A 20,635-nucleotide genomic window follows, 5' to 3' on the forward strand; every position below is an offset into this window, starting at 1 on the left:
TGTCATTGTATGTTGCATCAATATGTCAAATTATCATCTTCATCTTTAACATCATTGTGGAGACAGACAGAGAGGTCACAAATGTTGATCTCTCGGGTCAAAGTTCATGAATAAAGAAATTAGAAAAAAAAAAAAATTTTTTCTTTCCTCAATGTAACTTTCTTTTTCGTTTGTTTTTATCTGTGTATCAGTCTGTTTCTACAAAGTTTTTTGCTTTTTTTTTTTTCACAGGGAAAACTTTGATCATTATACCCTTGGTTGGACTGATAACAACAACAACAACAATAACAACAACAATAGGAAGGAAGAAGAGGATGAGCTGGAGAAGAGAGGAGGACAGAGAAGTGAAGTGGAGGAACAAGTTATGAAAATGTATGTTGTTTTTCTTGGAGGGGTGGAGAAGGGAGATCGGGATAGAGATCCAACGAGGTTAATTTCAAATACTTTGTTCTGTTTCCATGACAACAGTAAACCACATATGTATATATAATATATATATAATGTGTGAGTATGTATATACATACAAGTCTACATATACATATATATATGTATATATTTGTGTATGTAACAAAGCCATTTAGTGAAGAGGAGTGGTATGCAGAGGGAAGGGTGTGTGTCCCTCACCCCACTCCACGCTTCAAGTATGTTTGTCGCTGCCGTAGTCATGTCGCATAATTGATGCACCTGCTGATCCACCACCAGTGCCTAGAGGTTGCGTAGCCGTGGATGACAATGATGATGAGGGTGTGTGGTCGGAGGCAATGACAGCACGGTTCGTTGTTTGCTGCTGCTGCTGGTGGTGGTGGTGATGATACGAGTGCTGTGATGGCGACTGCGCAAAGGAATACTGCAGCTGCTGCTGTTGTTGATGCTGATGTTGATGCTGATGTTGGTGTTGAGAGAGAGTAGCAGCAACTGCAGCTGTAGAAGAGGAGGAGGTGGTGGCGTGTGTTGGTGGTGGTGGCGGCGGCAGTTGAGGAGGTGGTGGAAGTGGTGGTGGCTGTGATCCACAGGAAGGCACATGGGTGGTTGTAATACTAGTAGTAGTAACCTCGTTGCTGGAGCCGAGGACAGCTGAAGGGGCCGTTGTGTTAGGATTGGGGATGAGCTCGCCGCTCGTGGACGAAGACAACGTAGTGGACGACGGCGTGACCCCAGCACCCCCTGGTGTGGCAGTCACATTCACATTGCTGTTCCCACCAAGAGGTGCAGGGCCTAGTGAAGACGAAAATGTTGGTTTGGTGGATGAGACGGAGACGGCACTACTGGTTGAACAATTAGTTCCACTGTTGTTGGAGCTGGCTGTCAAAGCGGACGGGGTTGATGGTGCAGAACCAGCTTCACCTTCCGCCGCAGCTGCTATCTGTGCCGACTGAGCCATTAACTTCTGTCGTACTTCACGGATTTTCAGTTGCAGCATTGTCTTCGTTGGAAACAGGTTGATGTGTCTGCTGTGAAACGACGTAGTAGCTGATGCTGCAAGATAACATGAAAAACAATGAATACAATGACAATAATAATGGTTTCAAATTTTGGCACAAGGCCAGGAAATTTGAGGGGAAAGGGGGGGGGGTAAGCCAATTGCATCAACTCCAGTGTTCCACTGGTATTTATTTCATCGATCAAGAAAGGATGAAAGGCAAAGTCAAGCTTGGTGGTATTTGAACTTAGAATGTAAAGACGGACAGCTTGTTTGTGAAATTAATGTGCAAGTGGCTGAGCACTCCACAAACACATGTACCCATAGCATAGTTTTTATGGAGATTCAACATAACATGATTGGCCATTTGAATTACATGTGCTGCTCAATTTTGCCAGCTGTGTGAACTGGCGCAAAAGTCTCTCACTCAAGGACACAATGCACTGCCAGGAATTGAACTCGTGACCTTACAATTGTGAGCTGAATACCCTAACCAATAAACCATGTGCCTTCATAAGAAAGACTATGTCAAAAAAAAAAAAGGCATGATGGTCACGGTTGGAATGTTTTTAGTCATATGCCTACTTGATCGGGGATGACTTGACGGTTAATGAACATGTTAACAAGAGTTTTATAGCAGAATGACTCTTGCTGTGAGTGACCCCTATTTGGACATTAAAATCTACTGTGAGCAGGAATATGGAAAGGTTAAAAACATCAGCTTTTGCTATCTAAACTAGTGGATTTGGGACTCATTGGTTTAGATGAACTCAAATTTAAATTGTATGCAGTTATTTTGAAAATACTTCATGGAGTGACAACTATGCCCTGTATAGTTACAGGCTGCCCTTTGGCAAGGTATAGCATCCATTCAACCACCCTGCCAGGGATACGGAAAAGTCATGGGACTGCAGCATGGTGAATTGTGAAGAGGTAGCAGAAGAGCTCAACTGAGCTTCTTACATTGATGCTGAGTGGAGGAATCCTAGCAGCTCAACAGTCAGGATCACCAAGCTCTATCAAGAGAGAGTAACTACAATGCTTCTACAGGGGTGGCATCCAGGGTTGTGTAATCAGCTCATGAAAGATTCCCTATGACTCAAGCTCCCAATTCAAATTCATAATAATGGAATTGGATGGTGACAGACAGTCATGGGAATCCACAAAAGCATCAAAATCAAAAAAAAAAAAGAAACGTGTAATACTAATAATGGTAACTCCTGCAATGATAGGACTTCCAGGTTAGATACTCTGTTATAGACATATAATTCAATTAATGGTGGGATCTAGGTTAGACACATGTAGAATCTCAGATGTAATGCCACTAGGGGTACAGTTTTTAGGTTAGATAAATATAATACCAAAGATGTAGCATTTTTGATCAAGGACACACTCTAGAGTGGAATGAGTTCCTGAAAAACTGGGAGCTTTGGTTTACCTCCAGGTTAACTCTGATCAAATAAATTCTAGCCATCACTATTCTACCTTTTCAAAAAGTTTATCTTGGACTACATTATCTAGTTTGCTTTTATTTTTTTCTTTGAGATAGTATAGTGTGAGTTGATGGAGATTTGACTGTTATTTCTAGAGGATCAAACGATGATGCACAGGATACATCCTTAGCTTGCATCAATAGTGATAAGATTTCTAGGTTAGATAAACGGTTAGAATTAGCAACTATAGCATTCTTAGGCTACAACATATTGCTTCAGCCACAACTACCCTAAGGTATTATCACAGAAGAGCAGCTTACACAACCCCCTAGAACCTAATAATAGAAAGACATTTCAAAAGAGTAGGCACAGGCATGGCTGTGTGATGAGAAGCTTCCTTCCCAACCACCTTGGGCAAGTGTCTTTTATAGCTTTGTGTCAACCAAAGCCATGGGAGTAGATTTGGTAGATGGAAACTGAAAGAAGCCCATTGTATATATAAATGTGTGTGTGTGTGTGTGTGTGTGTGTGTGTGTGTATATATATATATATATATATATATATATGTATATATATCTACATGCGTGTGTATCTTTGTGTCTGTGTTTGTCTCCACCATCACCACTTGACAACCAGTGTTGGTGTGTTTACATCCTTGTAGTTTAATGGTTCAGCAAGAGAGGCTGATAAAATAAGTACTACACTTAAAAGATAAGTCCTGAAGTCGATTTATATGAATAAGACCCCTTGATGTGGTGCTCCAGCATGGCCACAATCAAATGACTGAAACAAGTAAAAGAATAAAAGAATATTGCCAGCGTCCACTTAATGTCATCAGTAACAATACCCCCTCAAACTCTACCTCTCATAGGTACTTCATCCACCTTTGGGCCCCAAAGATTGTAATAACAAACAAAGGCATTGTTACCTGATGGGAAAAGTCCATATTCTTCAAAGAGTTTCATCACGAGCTGCCGTCTTTGATCAAGGACACGTCTTAGAGTGGAATAGGTTCCTGGAGAACTGGGAGTTTTAGGAGTGCGAGGGGAATTCACTTCACTGTCTGTAAAATCTGAAATTGAATAGTAGAAGTAGTAAATTCTTTATATTTGCCACCAGGGTAATGTATGAGGGGGATGATACAAAGAGAGACATGAAGTCTGTCTTTGTAGACATGAATTTGTGTGTGTTGGGAGGGGTTATACTAAATCAAATGAGTAAAAATTAAATGATTAAAAGTATACATGATGTAATTCTCCTGATACAGGATGACCTCTATCCAGAGCCATTCAAGGAATCCCATCATCAAAGATCGCCTTGAATACCAACGGCAAATACCATCTCTAATTGTCCATTCATCCACTCTTGCTATCTTCATAATTTTCATCCATCTTTCAATAAATTCACTTTAGGACAGTACCTTTTTCTCCAATCTCATCTTCCCTTTTAAGTAAAACTTGTGAAAATCAATGACGGATTGACCGAGGATAGTGCATGAATTATCCACTACACAAACTCTTTAGCTACAGCCACCAGACAAGAAAACTTCCATCCCTGCCTGGTTAAAAGAAGTGGCAGAACAATCATCCCAATGTTAAATCTGTCCCACACATGACAGCAATGTAACTTTGCAAATCAACAATGCCAGGATACTGAACAAGAGCATACAAAATGCTTTCTGCATCTCTGCATGCACCTAGAACAGGCTCATCTAATGGCACTTCCATGCCTGTAAAATTTATCTCAAACCATTCGAGCTCCACAGTAGCATCACCAGGACAAGGACCTCTAGAAGTTGCCCATAACAATCTCCATCTTGAAAGAGCTCCAAAACAGACCAGCCAGTTCAATTTTACTGATGCTCAAAATTTTTCCAAGAACATCATTGTTCTTTCCCTCCACTAACCATCTATAGATTGCCAGTGTGGGACAGGGCAGTGAGCACCTAATGACATGCAAGAAGCCAGGGGCTCAGTCTGGCTTCAAAACAACACCACCAAAGAGACAAGCTGCAGAAAGATGTACCTCATGAATGGCCACTAAACATGCTCACTGCCCAGGAATCTCGGCAGGTGGGGAAGTGTGAACATGTGCCTGTGCATCAGCATCTACAGCATGCTCAGCTTACTGTGCAGAGGGTGCTGGTAAGAGATGGACAGCTGATTAGTGAAACATGTCCCTTTCACAAAAAACCAAAGAGCAGATTCTTCAGTATTTTTTCTGAGTGAGACTGATCAATTTTCTTGTTACATTGTCCCAGTACTGGTCCTCCTGCAAGTTGGAACTGAACCAGATCCTGAGCATTTTAAAATGATCTGTTGATCCAACCTCTTACAACTTGTCTCTCCCAGTTACTGAGCTACAAGTTCACCAACTTCTTCAAGTTGATTTTTGCTCCTCCATGCCTTGTATTCCTTCAGAATGATGTTGATCCTCACTACTTGGGAAGTGTCCAACAGCATGATGTTGATAACATCCGTTGACATGGCCCTCCCTCAATTCATAACATACTTTGTATAATAGTAGTCATCATAGTCATCATCAGCTTTTAATATCCATCTTGCATGAAAGGTTTGACAGGAGACGATGGCTCTGAAGACTGCATTGTACCCTAATGTTTGCTTTGGTATGATTTCTGTAGCTGGATGCTCCTCCTAATCTCCACCACTTCACAGAATGCACTAAGTGCATTTTTTTTGAGGCACTGGCATTAGTGAAGTTACCATGTAACTCAAAAAACTAAGATCTCCTTCAAATGAATGTAGCTACAGTAGAGGAGGTGGCTTTATGTCAGATGATGATAGGTTAAAGTATAAAAGAAGGGACCAGAACAGCTACTTGCATTAAGTGGGAGTAATTGGGGTGGAGCTGGAAAGTGGTGATGAGGTACCAACTTGGACCCTCAAGATACAGGGAGTAAGTGGGGACAGAAGAACAAAAAGTATGAGTGGGTAAAGGTTTCAAGTGTGTATAGGGAGAATAAGAACTCATAAAAAATGAGGCAGGGGTGATGCAGTGAATATAATGAATGAAGAAAAATAGTTGAGGGATGAATAATTGCAGAAATAAGGTTGCAGTTGACTTCCATTTCTCCCATTGCTAAACTGGTTCTTATGCCATTGATCCTCAATGGAAGAAAAGCAAAGTTGACTCTAGCAGGGGGATTTGAACTCAAAACATGTAACTAAATACTGCAAATCATTTATCTGCCATTCTCTTGTTCTGTCACCCAGAGAAATAATAATAATAATAATCCTTTCTACTACAGGCACAAGGCCTGAAATTTGGGGGAGGGGGGACTAGCTGATTACACTGACCCCAGTATTCCACTGGTACTTAACTTATCGACCCCAAAAGGATGAAAGGCAAAGTCAACTTTGGTGGAATTTGAACTCAGAACATAAAGATGGATGAAATCCCGCTAAACATCTTGCCCAGTGTGCTAACAATTCTGCCAGCTTGCCACCTTAATAATGATGATGATGATGATGATGATGACAATAATAATAGTAATAATAATGCTTTCTACTATAGGCACAAGGCCTGAAATTTGGGGGGAAGGGATTAGTCGATTAGATCAACCCCAGTGTTTCACTGGTACTTAATCCATCGACCCCAAAAGGATGAAAAGCAAAGTTGACCATGGCAGAATTTAACTCAGAACATAAAGACAGATGAAATGCCACTAAGCAGCTTGCTTAACAGCAATTCGTGTCTTTCTGTTCTGAATTCAAATTCTGCCAGGGTTGACTTTACCTTTCATCCTTTGAGAGTTGTTAAAATAAGTAACAGTTGAGCACTGGGGTCAATGTAATCGACTAGCTCCTCCATCTACCCCAAAATTTCAGGCCTTGTGCATATAGTAGAAAGAATTATTATTATTATTATTATTAAGGCAGTGAGCTGGCAGAATCGTTAGCATGCTGGACGAAATGCTTAGTGGTATTTCACCTGTCACTACTTTCTGAGTTCAAATTCCACTGAGGTAGACTTTACCTTCCATCCTTTCGGGGTCAATAAGATAAGTATCAGTTGAACACTGGGGTCGATGTAATTGACTCATCCCCTCCCCCAAAACTGCTGCCCTTGTAGCAAAATTTGAAACCATTTTTATTATTACTATTATTCCTAATTTAGGCACAAGGCCAGCAATTTTAAGGAGAGGGGCTAATAAATTACATCAACCCCAGTACTAGATTGGTATTTCATTGACCCTAAAAGGATGAAAACAAAGCTGACCTTAGCAGTATTTGAACTCAGAATGTAGAGAGCCAGAACAAAATACTGCAAGGTATTTTTTCCAGTGTTCTAATGGTTCTGTCAGCTCGCAATCCTTAATCTGTAGTTTAGGAATCTCTGGAGAGATGAAAAGTGAAGTTGATCTCAACATGATTTGGACTTAGAAAGTAGAGCTGGAACAGATGATGGAAGGCATTTGTGCAACACTTTAGTGCACACACATGCACGTCTTACCTCTCTTCCCCTTGATCTTCCTGTCTAGAGAAAGCTCTTTTCACTTCAGCTGTCCCCAACTCCCACATAATTTACTGCTGGAATTTACCATTTTGCCATTTTTGGACTCTTAGGACACCCTCCAACTTTGTAAAAATGTTTTCAAATGTTAGTTCTCTCCTCCATTATAAATCTTCTAAAAACTCTTACACCTACTTAAACCGCTTTTGCATATTTTTTGATTATCAGCTTCTATCTTCCAAGATGTTTTACTAGTGTGTGTGTGTGTGTGTGTGTGTATTCATCAGCATTTTATTGAAAATGATTTTTTATCAATTTCTCCTGTTTTTTTTTTCTCTTCCCCACTCAACATTTTCTCTCTTATTCTCTGCCACCAATACAATATTTGTTAAAACTTAGCCCTCCTGTGTTGTCTTGTTTTAATTTATATTCACTTTTTCATAATATATATATGTGTGTGTGTTGTTTAACTGCTGTTGTTTGCCCATTTGATACTGGTAGACAAAGAATGTGAGAAAATAGAAAATACCAAGACCTAAAACACATACTTCAGAGAATTTAGAATTGCCGTAATGTTGTTATTACTGCTTCTGTGTGGACATTTCTAACCTCATAACAGTTACAAGAAGTCTAAATGATGATTGAAGATGTTGGATATTGATGCTGTAGAAAGCCTGTTTGCTTGGCACATCAAGAACATTAAGAAAGGTGCTAAATACCAAAGGTTGCAATCCAATACCAGAAGAGCAATAATGAAATGATGAACAGACGAATGGAATAAAAGTACTTTGTCATCTTTAAACAGAGATCACAGCTGTCAGTGAAGGAGCTTCTATGTAGTTCTTAGATTTATCTCAATACACATAGATACACAATCATGGTGCCATGTAGAAAGCACTTGTGCCAGTGCCACATGAAAGTGCTTGTGCCAATGGCATGTTAAAAACACCCAAACCAAGCCAAATCAGACCGGAACCTGGTACAGCTGCTCAGCTCTGTTCAAATTGTTCAACCCATGCCAGCATGGAAAACAGATGTTAAAAGATGATGACGATGATGATATACAGATACACACAAACGTACATATTCAAAACTATAGGTAGAAACACATATAAACACACAAATACGAGACCTTTTTCTACAAAAACTGTACCACAGCCAACATTGATAAGAGGAGGTGGCATACCCATTTTCTTGAGAGCTGCATCAGAAAGTGATTCCAGATTAAAGGAGGCACCAAAGAACTGATTGTCTTCGGAATTTCTTGGTGTCTTCGGAGTGCCAGCTTCAGAGTCACAACTCTTCAGGTAAGCAGGCGACACGGTGCACGAATCTGTGATGCTGTCATGGTCAACTGAATCAGATTTTGGAAGGGCTTTCCTCCTGTAAATATTCAACAGTGCCCTTGGACTTTGTGGTACCGGGGTTGTGGCATCAGATTGGTCGGGGATGTACTGAGGAAGCTGCTCAAATCTCCGTTCAAAATCCACTGTCTCCAGAACCCTGTGGAATTAAAAAATGGATATTAAAATGAATTCAATGAATTGACCGACAGATCATGCTGATTGTATTGGGGGGGGGGGGGGGGAGCGTGTTTATGATTTAGCAGTGGCTGCAATAAAGCTGCAATGGAGTCAGAAGTTGTGTTGTAGTGTAGTGAAAAACATCAGCAATAGTGATGCAGTAGAGTCAACAAAGACTGAGAAGAAGGAAACAAAACAAAAAAGACTCTCTCTTGCCATCAACTTACTTGTCCATGCCATCATCAATGTTCTTCTTAAAAATACTACGTCGTGGACTAGATATGCTGGGTGATGTTAATGATGACTGTATCGAGTGACTATGTACCGGGATGGGTGGAGGTATTGGTTTCTGTTTACTTCTTTCTGACTTCTGCTGCAATCAAATAAGTCATATTGTAATCAACAATGAACAAGTGGTAATGATAATGATAATGATGGTGGTGGTGGAGATGACTGTATTGATGATGAGAGGTTAGGGTTAGGGTTATGGTGGAGAGGATGATGGTAATCATAATGGCGATGATGGTGTTTATGTTTGTAATGTAGATGGTAGCAATGATGATGGTGGTGGTGGTGTTGATGGTAATGCAGGCAGTGAAAATAGTGGGGATGATGATAATGATGATGATGGCAGTAAATTATTGTATGATAAAGTTATAGCAAATAAACTTACCTGTAGGAGTATGTGTGGTGCCGGTTGAGAAGGCTGACCATCCAGGTGTCCTACTGACCTTTCTCTGGATTGTATTTCAGGCAGAATTTCTGTAGGAATGGAATCACTGCTGCTCATTGGTGGACATTCAGTGGAAATATCCAATGACTTGTATGCCTGAAAGAAATGATAAGAGATCTAGTTGGAGGCCTGTATTTTCATTGATACTACTACTACTACTACTACTACTACTAATAATAATAATGTCTGAATATTTTTTATTATACCCAAGGCACCTACTATCATAGTAGGTGCCTTAGGTATAATAAAAAAAATATTCAGACAAATACATAACAAAAACACCAGGACTTACAAGTATATATAACATACAGAAAATTGCACTACTGGGCACTGCACACATCCTACGCAAAACACTTTCAATACAGTAACCATAAGAGCATCACAGCAAACCACAGCACATACCCAAGGCACACAGAGCTGCGCTCGGTAGTGAAGTTAAAGCACGTTATAAAAATAAATAATAATAGTAATAATGTTACTATATTGCTGTTGCTACTACTACTACTACTACTACTACTATTATTGCTATTGATGTTATCAGAACTATTGCTGTTGCCGCCAACACTGCTACTACTACTACTACTACTACTACTACTACAAATATCACAACTGCTACTGCTAACAATCAATCCTGTTAATTCTGAAGAAGTGTTGAAATTAATTTAAACTCAATCTCAAGACATTACTAGTTCTTTATTTTATCAATGCCAAAAGGATGAAAAGTAAAGTTGAACATAGCAGGATTTCAACTCAAAATGTGAATGGACATGACTAAATATCACAGAGAATTTTTCCTCCTGTTTAACTTTCTTTTATCAATATCGAAAGGATGAAAAGAAAAGTTGACAAAAAGAGGATTTGAACTCAGAATGTAAAATACCATAGCTAAATACCACAGGGTTTCATATAGTAATGATTTTGATAATCTACTGCCAAACTGTCCTCTACCACCACCACTAACAACAATAACAATAACAATAACAGCAGCAGCAACAACAATGATGACAGCTGCAGCTCCAAGATATAGCACTGGTGTGACAGAGTACAGAAGTGATGAATTTAAGGGGCTAGATAGGAAGACCAAGAAAATGACAACACTACAAGGGGCTCTGCACCCCAAAAGTGACTTGGGCAGGGTGTGTCTCTCATGATAGAGAGGAGGTAGAGGTCTTGTTAATTGTGAAATGTGTGTGAAATTTGAAGAAAATAATGGGGCATCATACGTAAAAAATACAAAAGAGGGATTGACAGTAGGAGTAAGAAAGATAGAAGTCCTAAGCAGTGATGAAGTAAAGGAAAATGGAGAATTTAAACAAGACAGACAGAATGACACCTTGAATAGATGGAAAGAAAAGAAATGTATGGTCGATTCTTGCAGGAAATGCTTGAAACAGTTGACAAAGATAAGATCTGGGAATGGACTAGGAAAAGCGACTTGAAAGTTGAAACTGAAGCCCTTATCTTCACAGCCCAAAAACAGGTACTGAGAACAAACTATATCAAGTTCAGTACTGCCAAGTAAGTGATTTTCCCATTTTGTAAGCTGTGTAGTGAGAAAGGTGAAACAATAAACCGTGTTATTTTTTAATGTAAGATGCTTGCACAAAAAGAGTACAAGAGAAGGTACGACAACATTACCAGATTGGTTCACTGGAAGTTCTGTCATAAGTATGACATGAGCAGAAGTGAGAAATGGTATGAACACTAACTGGGAAGGGTTGCTGAAAATGAACAATATAAGATCTTGTGGGACATGACCATCATACCGTGGCCAGAAAACCTGACATTGTTGTTAGAAAAGAAGAAAACAATGATAATGGATATTGCTTCAATGTTGGGCTAAAGGGTGAATGAGAAGGAAAGTGAGTTAAGAAATATCAGGAGCTGAAGAGGGAAATCAGGAAACTATGAAGAATTGGGCACTTAAAAGTGGTACTGGTTGTGGTTGGTGCACTGGGGGCAATTAGTAAAAGGTTGAATGCATGGCTTGAGAAGCTAGGAATTATCATCAGAATGGAGCTGTTGCAAAAAAAAAAAAAAAAAACCAGCCTTGTTAGGAACACCAAGAATTCCAAGGAAGGTGTTAGAAAGTTGAAATGAGAATGACCCATTGAATACGGCTCACTCTTTATGTATAGTGTTGGTATAACATCTGTCAGAGCAAAAGCATCACAGATGATGATGATGATGATAATAATAATGGTTTCAAATTTTGGCACAAGGCCAGTAATTTTAAAGGTTGGGGTAAGTTAATAACATCAACCCCCAATGTTCAACTGGTACTTATTTTATCAACCTCAAAAGGATGAAATGCCACTAAGCATTCTGCCTGGTGTGCTAACAGTTCTACCAATAATAATAATAATCATTTCTTTATTAACCACTAGAATCAACAAGATTGCAAATGGTATAGGACACTAAGTGTTGGATTACATTGGAAAAAAAAAAATGATATGTAAATAACTAAAAAGAAATTCAAACAAAGAAAATTTTTCCTAAAGTGGGGAAGACCTCCAAGAGCTACTAGAAGCCTCACAATAACAAACTATGGTCACCTCAACACTAAAGCAAGCACCCTCTCTCACATGTTCTCCTCCACTCTACATGTACACGTGCAGAGCAGGCCTATTTATTTGAACCATGCTCACCACTCTCATTCACCTTTCAACAAATTTACTGGAAGGCAGCACTTCCATCTCTACCCTCATCTTCTTTTTCAAGACAAACTTGTAAAGAAAGTTGTCAAGGGCTTGACCAAACAGGAAGGGTAGTAATTTTAAGAGGAGTGGGGGTGGGGTTTAGTTTATTACACCAACCTCAGTACATATAACTTTATTTTATTGACTTTGGAAGGATGAAAGCCAAAGTTGACTCTGGTGGGATTTGAACTCAGAACGTAAAGAGTTCAAATAATTAGTATTTGGTATTTTCTCCAGCACTCTAATTAGTCTATCAACTTACTGTTGCTGTAATTAATAATAACCATTTTAAATTTAGACTAGCATTTTGCGGGATGGGAATTAGCTGATACAATTGATCCCAGTACTGGTACTTTAATTTATCCACCCTGGAGGGATGAAAGGCAAAGATAACTTCAATGAGAATTGAATCAAATACACTCTAATGGTTCTGTGAATCTAACTGTAAACCTTGTTGTCAATGAACTAAAATCAAAATCTGTAAGACAAAGTCTAAAACAAACTTGTAGCTATTTTTCAGTATCATTGGCTTTCACACTCACTCACACTTTATGGACATTTTATATTCTTTTCAGAGAAACAGAAGTGTCCAGAATGCAGCAACTTACCTTTTTGTCTCCTTTTAGTTTCATGCTGCCGCCATCTGCTGCCATCTCTTTGTAACGCTTGCCCTTACAAGAACGCTGTTGTCGCTGTTCAAGTTCTGAGTCTTTGGGATCATTTTCTGTCTGGCTTGACATCTGGGGCTGATTTGACTCGTGAACCCAGCTACGATCTGGTATATCAGCAACATCAATACTATGCTGCCGAACTAAGCACGGTTTCCGTTGCTGACATCCAGACAGAGGCTGGTGATCGAGGCTGGCATGACGTGAGAAGACCGGTACAAAACGGTCAAGACTAGAATGGCGGGCGACATTTGATTTGTGTTCAGCTGTTGAATACTTGTCAACAGTCAGCTGATGCTGCTCACTACTAGTCTGTCCTTCCAGACTTGGCTGTCGCTCTAAATTTGACTGCTGCTCCTTGCTCGACTGACGTTCCAAATTCGACTGGTGGCCGTATGCAGCTTGCCACTCCTTGTGAGACTGATATTCCAAGTTAGACTGGCAATCAGAGGCAGAATGCCGATCGGTACTGTTTGAACGGTCGATGACGCTCCCTACATGTTCGACACTCATTTTGCGTTCCATCGGTGGTTGCCGTTCCATTTGGCACACGTGCTCCACGTTGCTTGGGTGGTCAACACTTGCACGCCGCTCCATACTAGGCCGTCGCTCCAGTTTTGTTCGTCGCTCCAGGTTGGCTTGTTGTTCCAGGCTCGACTGTCGTTCTAACGTTGATTGTCTCTCCACACTTTGGCTCCGTTCCAGGGCAGATTGACGGTCGACAGTTGTTTGGCGGTCAATGCTTGACTGACGCTCGAGACTTGCTTGACGGTCCATCACTGTTTGCCGGTCAATGCTAGACTGGCGGTCCATTACTGTTTGACGTTCAATACTAGATTGGCGGTCCATCACTGTTTGACGATCGATGCTAGACTGATGGTCCATTACTGTCTGGCGGTCAATGCTAGACTGACGGTCCATTACTGTTTGACGGTCAATGCTAGATTGGCGTTCTGTGGTCATTTGCCGGTCAATACTTGATTGACGTTCCATGACTATTTGCCGGTCCATGGCTGTTTGACGATCTATACTGGTTTGCCTGTCAATACTAGACTGGCGTTCCAGGGTTGCTTGGCGCTCAATGGCTGTTTGACGGTCGATACTTGATTGACGCTCAATACTGGACTGATGCTCAAAACTCGGAGGAGGGTCCATATTAGATTGCCGATCTAAACTGGTTTGGCGAATTAAAGTCGATTTTCTTTCTTGATTTTGCTGCCGGTCAAGACTAGCGTGTCGGCTGAGGGGAGCATGTCTATGATTCGGTGGTGTAACCGAATTAGTAGCAGCAAAGGAGACAGATTTCTCGGTACGAGTAGTTACTTCAGCAGTAGTTGTAACAGGTGTCGCTTGGACAATGGGGACGGGAGACATGGTTGTTGTGGCATTGATAAAAGCTGGAAAAAAATAAAAGAAATTTTCCAGAATTAAAAGTTATTATAAAATCTTAATTATAGGATTCAGTCTGAAATAAATAAATAAATAAATACAAATCTATGAATTAACCAGGGATGTACTAATTCTGTAGATGTAAATCCATCTGAAACACCTGCTGGTTTTATCATACAAAACATTACATTTTAAAGGATTCACATTTAAATTAAAATCATCCATCACAATTTTAAGAAAGAAAGTTTCATTACCTTCTAAACATAATGCCTCCAAATTCTCGATTGGTTTGAAAATTAATCAAAACACAATCAGTATATTTTCATCAAAAATGTGGTCACATAAAGATTGATATTCATCAAACATTCTAGGCTGATGCTTAGAACAGCAATGAATAAATCAGTTTGAGTTCAAGCTACTGGATGACTGACCAGATGATTTTGCATTTATATCTCAGTGCAGACACATATTGCCAGAGCTACAAGGCAAGATTCCATACTCCTACCTCATAAATAACTCAATAGCAACAATACAGAGAATAAAGTTAAGAACTTCAACACTACATTTGTTGTGTTCTTAGGCAATGAATATAACTCGAGCTGTCAAGGGGTCTACATGGCTGACAAACAGGTTCCACTCATGCCTCTTTGGTTGAGTGGTAGTTAGCAGTAAGAAGGGTACTTACTGCCCAACTTTTAAAACACCTGCTCCAACAATAAGCAAATTTTCAATTTATAAAAGCATCCTACCAACATGGACAAGTAGTAAGAATAGTAGGACAAGTAATAAGAAAAATAGCAAAAAATTTAAAGTAACTTAATAGGAATGCTATGATATACTTGAATGTTTCAGCTGATTGAACAAATTGAATGCTTGTTGAAATTGTTGGATGATGTATGACTGCAAATTTAAAGCATTATTTTTGCATAATTCAAATTTAGCTCAGAATAAATGGTAAATTCAGTTATGTTACTTGAACAATCACCTAATAGTGAATGTATGTGTGTGGGGGGCATAATGGCTGCCAGGTTCAGATGCTGGATTATTCACCAACCACATGGATAATGAACTTGTAGTTCCATACAATTTGAATTAGACTAAACCTCAAGACAATGTAAATGATAGAACAGGACTCGTAGTGAGTACTGCCCCAGAAACCAGAGAGATTCTCCCAAAGAAAAAAGATTAGGACACTAATCTAATCGGAGTCAATCCTGGACACGAAGTGAGTACCATCTTAGAGGTTAGAAACACACTGCTGGACAAGAAAACCTTATGAGAGATATTCCTTTGAGTATCTTTTTACCTGTGACTGCTGCATTCTTTGGTAAAGGCTCGTTGGCTAGGGGTATATTAGCCACAACAGCCTTCACTCGCTTTGGTTGAGATGATACAGAGGAGAAGAAACCAATGTCACACTTTTGTTCAGTTCCAACTGCCATCATATTGGAGGCTTTAGTGCTGACATCTGCAAGAACATCATCATCAGCATCAACAATATTGGCAACAAAATGGTGTGCAGGGCTGTAGGGTGGTGGTGGTAGGCTACTCTATATAATACTAGTACAACATACACATGACATGGGGATATATGCACATGCACAAACCAGTCAAACACACTGGCATTCATTCATACACACATAACATTACATTGGTGTGCACACAATACAGAAAGCTACACATGGGGATGATGATGATGATGGTAGTTGAAGAGATTGAAAGACAGTATTATTTAGAGAAGATGTGGGGAACTACTTACACAACACCCCACCACCACATCTCTTCCAACAATTTCTAGATCTTTCCATCACTACTACCACCTTCACCACCATAATGTTTAACCCATTAGAATTCAGATTAAATTGTATTAGAATTCTTATTTATTGACATTGTTTTGAATTAATCAGGCACTGTCTTGTATCTTCGAGATTTTGATGATGTATATTTTTTGAATGACATTGTAAGGCAGGTCTGAGAAACCCAACCTGGTTGGTTTGAACAGAAAACAGGTAGAATATTTTGGCTGGATTTGGCTGGTTTAAATACTAAAGAGTTAAAGGAGGAAAGTGGTGTGTGTGTGTGTCTGTGTAGGGGGACTCATTTACATTTATCAAAAAAAAGTCTGAAAAGATAATTACTTTGGTAGTAGAGTCCTGGTGAAGGACTCTGTTGTGGAGAACGGGTCACAGTGGAGGTCTGAACAGTACTGGCTGGCTTGGGAGCAATGGTCAACTGAGGAGACATAGCTGGACTGGGTGACTGACTGGGTGGGCTGGACTGAAACATCACTGACTGACCTGTTATTCAACAAAAGGGTTGTAGCAAGAGTTGGTTAGAGACATAGGCACAAATACAATGTTACAGCATGGAATATGGACACTAAACGATGATCAGGATGATGAAAGACACACATATAAAGATGTGAACATAAACACACAAGTACACACTTATATACACGTCAACATACTGAGCGACCGAGACCTTTGGAGATGTGCTGTGCTTCAGAAGACCCGGCAAGCCAAGTGAGGCTGTAACCGTGGCCTATGCCAGTGCAGCATAACCGGCCCATTTAAGAGCACCCTTCAATCATTGGGCAATAAACTGTGCTTAAGACCTGTTGAGTTAAGTGAAGTCATTGTCGTGGCCAATGTCAGTACAGCCTGAGTGGCACCAGTGCAGGTGGCATGTAATAAGCACCATTTGGGCATGGTTGATACCAGTGCTGCCTGACTGGTCCCGTGCTGGAGACATGTAAAAATGCACCATTCGACTGTGGCTGTTGCCAGTGCCACCTGACTGGTTCCTGTGCTGGTGGCACATAAAAAGCACCATTCAAGCATGGTTGATGCCAGTACTGCCTGACAGGCCCTCATGCTGATGGTACATAAAAAACACCCACTACACTCTCAGAGTGCTTGGTGTTCGGAAGGGTATCCAGCTGTAGAAACCATGCCAGATCAGATTTGAGCCTGGTACAGCCTTCTGGCTTGCCAGTCCTCAGTAAAACCGTCCATGGAATGCGAACATTAAACAAGGACGATGATGATGATGATTCATATCATCATCATTTAACATCCGCTTTCCATGCTAGCATGGGTCGGGGGGTTTGATTGGGGACTGGCAAGCTGAGAGGCACCAGGCTCCAATCTGATTTGGCAAGATTTCTACAGTTAGATGCCAACCATTCCAAGAGTGTAGTGGGTGCTTTTTATGTGTCACTGGCACAGGAGCCAGTCAGGTGGCACTTGCATTGGCCATGCTTGAATGGAGCTTTTTACATGCCAGTCAGGTGGCACTAGCATCAGCCACAACTATGATTTCACTTGGTTCAACAGGTCTTCACAAACACAGCATACTGCCCGACGATCCAAGGGTGCTTTTAAATGGGCTAGTTAAGCGACACTGGCATCAGCCATGACTGCAATCTCACTTGGCTTGCCAAGTCTTCTCAAGCACAGCAAATCTCCAAAGGTCTTGACCACTTGCCATTGCCTCTACAAGCCCCAACATTCGAAAGTCATGCTTCACCACCTCATCTCATGTCTTACTGGGTCTACCTCTTCCACAGGTTCACTCTACTGTTAGGGTATTACACTTCTTCACACTGCTGTTCTCATTCATATGCATCATATGATCATACCAGCACAGTTTGGTCTTCTGTCTGAGAGCATAGTTGCTAGAATAAGAATAGCCTGGGCAAAGTTCAGAGAGCTAGTATGATCTGCTGAATGTATAATGTTAGTGTGCATACACAACAGAGTGTAAGCATCCTGAGAGAAAAGTTGGACTTAAGAAACATCAAATGTAGTGTGCAAGAGAGACGACTGCATTGGTATGGTCATATGATGCATATGGATGAGGAAAGCTGTGTGAAGAAGTGTCACACCCTAACAGTGGAGGGAACCTGTGGAAGAGTTAGACCAGAAAGACAAGGGATGAGGTGGTGAAGCATGACCTTCGAACGTTGGGGCTCACAGAGGCAATGACAAGAGACAGAGACCTTTGTAGATACGCTGTGATTAAGGAGACCTGAGCAAATAAAGTGAGATTGCAGTCATGGGCGATTACAGTGTCGCATAACAAGCCCATTTAAAAGTACCTTTGAATCGTCGGGTGATATGATGTGCTTGAAAAGACCTGTTAAGTGAAATCAAAATCGTAGTCGTGGTCAGGGCTGCCTGACTGGCACCTGTGCTGGTGGCACATAATAATTCAAGTGTGGGGTGATGCCAGTGCTGCTTGACAGGCTCCCTGTGCTAGAGACACAAAAAAAGCATTGTCCGAATGTGATTGATGCCAGTGCCCCCTGACTGGCTCCCGTGATGGTGGCATGTAAAACGCACCCACTACACTCTCGGAGTGGTTGGCATTAGGAGAGGCATCTAGCTGTAGAAACCTTGCAAGAACAGATTGGAGCATGGTGCAGCTTACTGGTTTGCCAGTCCTCAGCCAAACCATCCAACCCATGCCAGCATGGAAAGTGGATGTTAAACGATGATGATGATATATGTATATGTGTGTCTCTCTCTCTCTCTCTCTCTCTGTTTTTTTGTTTCTAGTCTTCTGTGAAAAACATGTCTAGCCATGGGGGAAATATTACTTTACTTGGAAACAAGTGAGGGTTGATGACAGGAAGGGTATCTGGCTGTAGAAAATCTACCACAACAAATTCTGTCAGACCCATGCAACAATGGAAAAGTAGATGTTAAAATGACGATTATGATAATGTGTATGTGTGACAGTGGTCATCTATTTGCTTACCTGGTTGGACAGGATATGCTTGGATATAAGTTTGTGTTACTGTTTGATTATCAGATTTACATTGAGGATTCAATGATGCTTGCTGAACATAAAGCCTGTGTTAGAAAAAGAAATATATACATTTATATATATATATATATATATATATATAGACAGTGCAGTACACAACAGAGTATTTGTGGATATACATATAATTACACACACATATAATAACAATAATTCAGGCAAAAGGCCTGAAATTTTGGGGGAGGGAGTCAGCCGATTAGATTGACCTCAGTACTCAACTGGTACGTTTTTCATCGATCCCAAAAGGATGAATGGCAAAGTCAATCTCAACAAAATTTGAACTCAGAACATGAAGACAAGACAAAATGCCACTGCGCATTCTGATGATGATATATGTATATATCTATGCATGCTAACAATTCTGCCAGCTCACCACCTATTATATTATTAATAATAATAATAACTATATGAAAAAAATGGTATAAAAGTGACACTAGTGGTTTAGATATGACTATGTTTATTTCTAGCAACAAATTTTTTTAAATGCCTCAAAATAAACTAATGTGACAATATGCTAGAAATAGTAGCTAAATAAAAATCTTACATCATATCTAACCATCTGAAAAAAATGGAAAGACATTGAATAATGTAGTCTTGGATACATTATGCTTGAAAAATAAGACAGGATTGTCATACCTTTGATCGAATGTCTATTTTATTAGAACTGCACTGGGCAAATTTGTAAAGAAATCACAGTGCCTCAAACTCAATAGATTGTAATTACATCCAGTGACAAAAGATATAACCTTTACAAAATAAATAATTCATATAAAAATACATTCAGTATAGGTGTTACAAGGAAGATGACCAAGCTCAGTATGCAGAAAAGGAATAGGTAGCATCTTTGTACTGTTTGCCAAATGTAAACTGATGACAGGCAAACTAACAGAGAGGGTTTTTTTAATATAAGACCACTGGAGTAGTTAGCAGTAAGAGCACTTGTAAAATAAATTCTTTAAAATTTTTGGAAGGCTCCCTAGAAGTTGTTGATGGCTTCTACTATTTATGCAATCTAATTAGTAGTGGAGAAGGGTGTTCTGAAAGAATATATGCTAGAATGAAAATGGGATGGAAATGTAGAAGGAGCTATTACCTTTGCCGATAACAAAGATATTGTATTTCTAAGTCAGAAGCAAACTTGATACTTGTGTCCTCCTCTTCCTCAGCATCATTAATTTAACACACATTCTTCCATGCTTGCATGGCTCAGACAGAGTTTATTGAGGCAGATTTTCTATGGCTGGATGTACTTCCTGTTACCATTCCTTACTTGTTTCCAAGCAAGATAATATTTCCTCATGGTCAGACAATATTGGAAATGAATAATATTCAATTACAACAATTACATCAAGGAGGCCTGAGGTAAGTCTAGAAGACACTCACCCAAGGTGCCTTGCAGTGTGACTGAACCTGAAATCATGTGGTTGAAAATCAATGTTCTAAACCACACAGCCATGCCTTATGTATGAA

General features: G+C 40.1%; 1 protein-coding gene across 7 annotated transcripts in view; it reads right to left on the reverse strand.

The window, feature by feature from the left end:
• Positions 1 to 380: 380 nt before the first annotated feature.
• LOC106878424 (uncharacterized) overlaps positions 381 to 20,635 on the reverse strand; it is a 134,741-nt gene continuing 114,486 nt past the window's right edge. For 4 of the 7 annotated variants that reach the window (XM_089338304.1, XM_089338307.1, XM_089338308.1 and 1 more), the window contains exons 12-20: positions 19,100 to 19,194; positions 16,477 to 16,635; positions 15,645 to 15,806; positions 12,890 to 14,346; positions 9,523 to 9,678; positions 9,077 to 9,222; positions 8,513 to 8,829; positions 3,782 to 3,925; positions 381 to 1,476 (exon numbers count right to left, since the gene is read on the reverse strand). In XM_089338304.1, coding sequence (XP_089194430.1) covers positions 638 to 1,476; positions 3,782 to 3,925; positions 8,513 to 8,829; positions 9,077 to 9,222; positions 9,523 to 9,678; positions 12,890 to 14,346; positions 15,645 to 15,806; positions 16,477 to 16,635; positions 19,100 to 19,194 — 3,475 coding nt within the window. In that variant the 3' untranslated portion in view covers positions 381 to 637. The remainder of the gene's footprint in view (positions 1,477 to 3,781; positions 3,926 to 8,512; positions 8,830 to 9,076; positions 9,223 to 9,522; positions 9,679 to 12,889; positions 14,347 to 15,644; positions 15,807 to 16,476; positions 16,636 to 19,099; positions 19,195 to 20,635) is intronic. The other 3 variants (XM_089338309.1, XM_089338310.1, XM_089338311.1) reach the window with 2 other exon arrangements.

This window comes from Octopus bimaculoides, chromosome 20 (genome assembly GCF_046866305.1).
Source record: "Octopus bimaculoides isolate indiv1 chromosome 20, ASM4686630v1, whole genome shotgun sequence".
Taxonomy (NCBI): domain Eukaryota; kingdom Metazoa; phylum Mollusca; class Cephalopoda; order Octopoda; family Octopodidae; genus Octopus; species Octopus bimaculoides.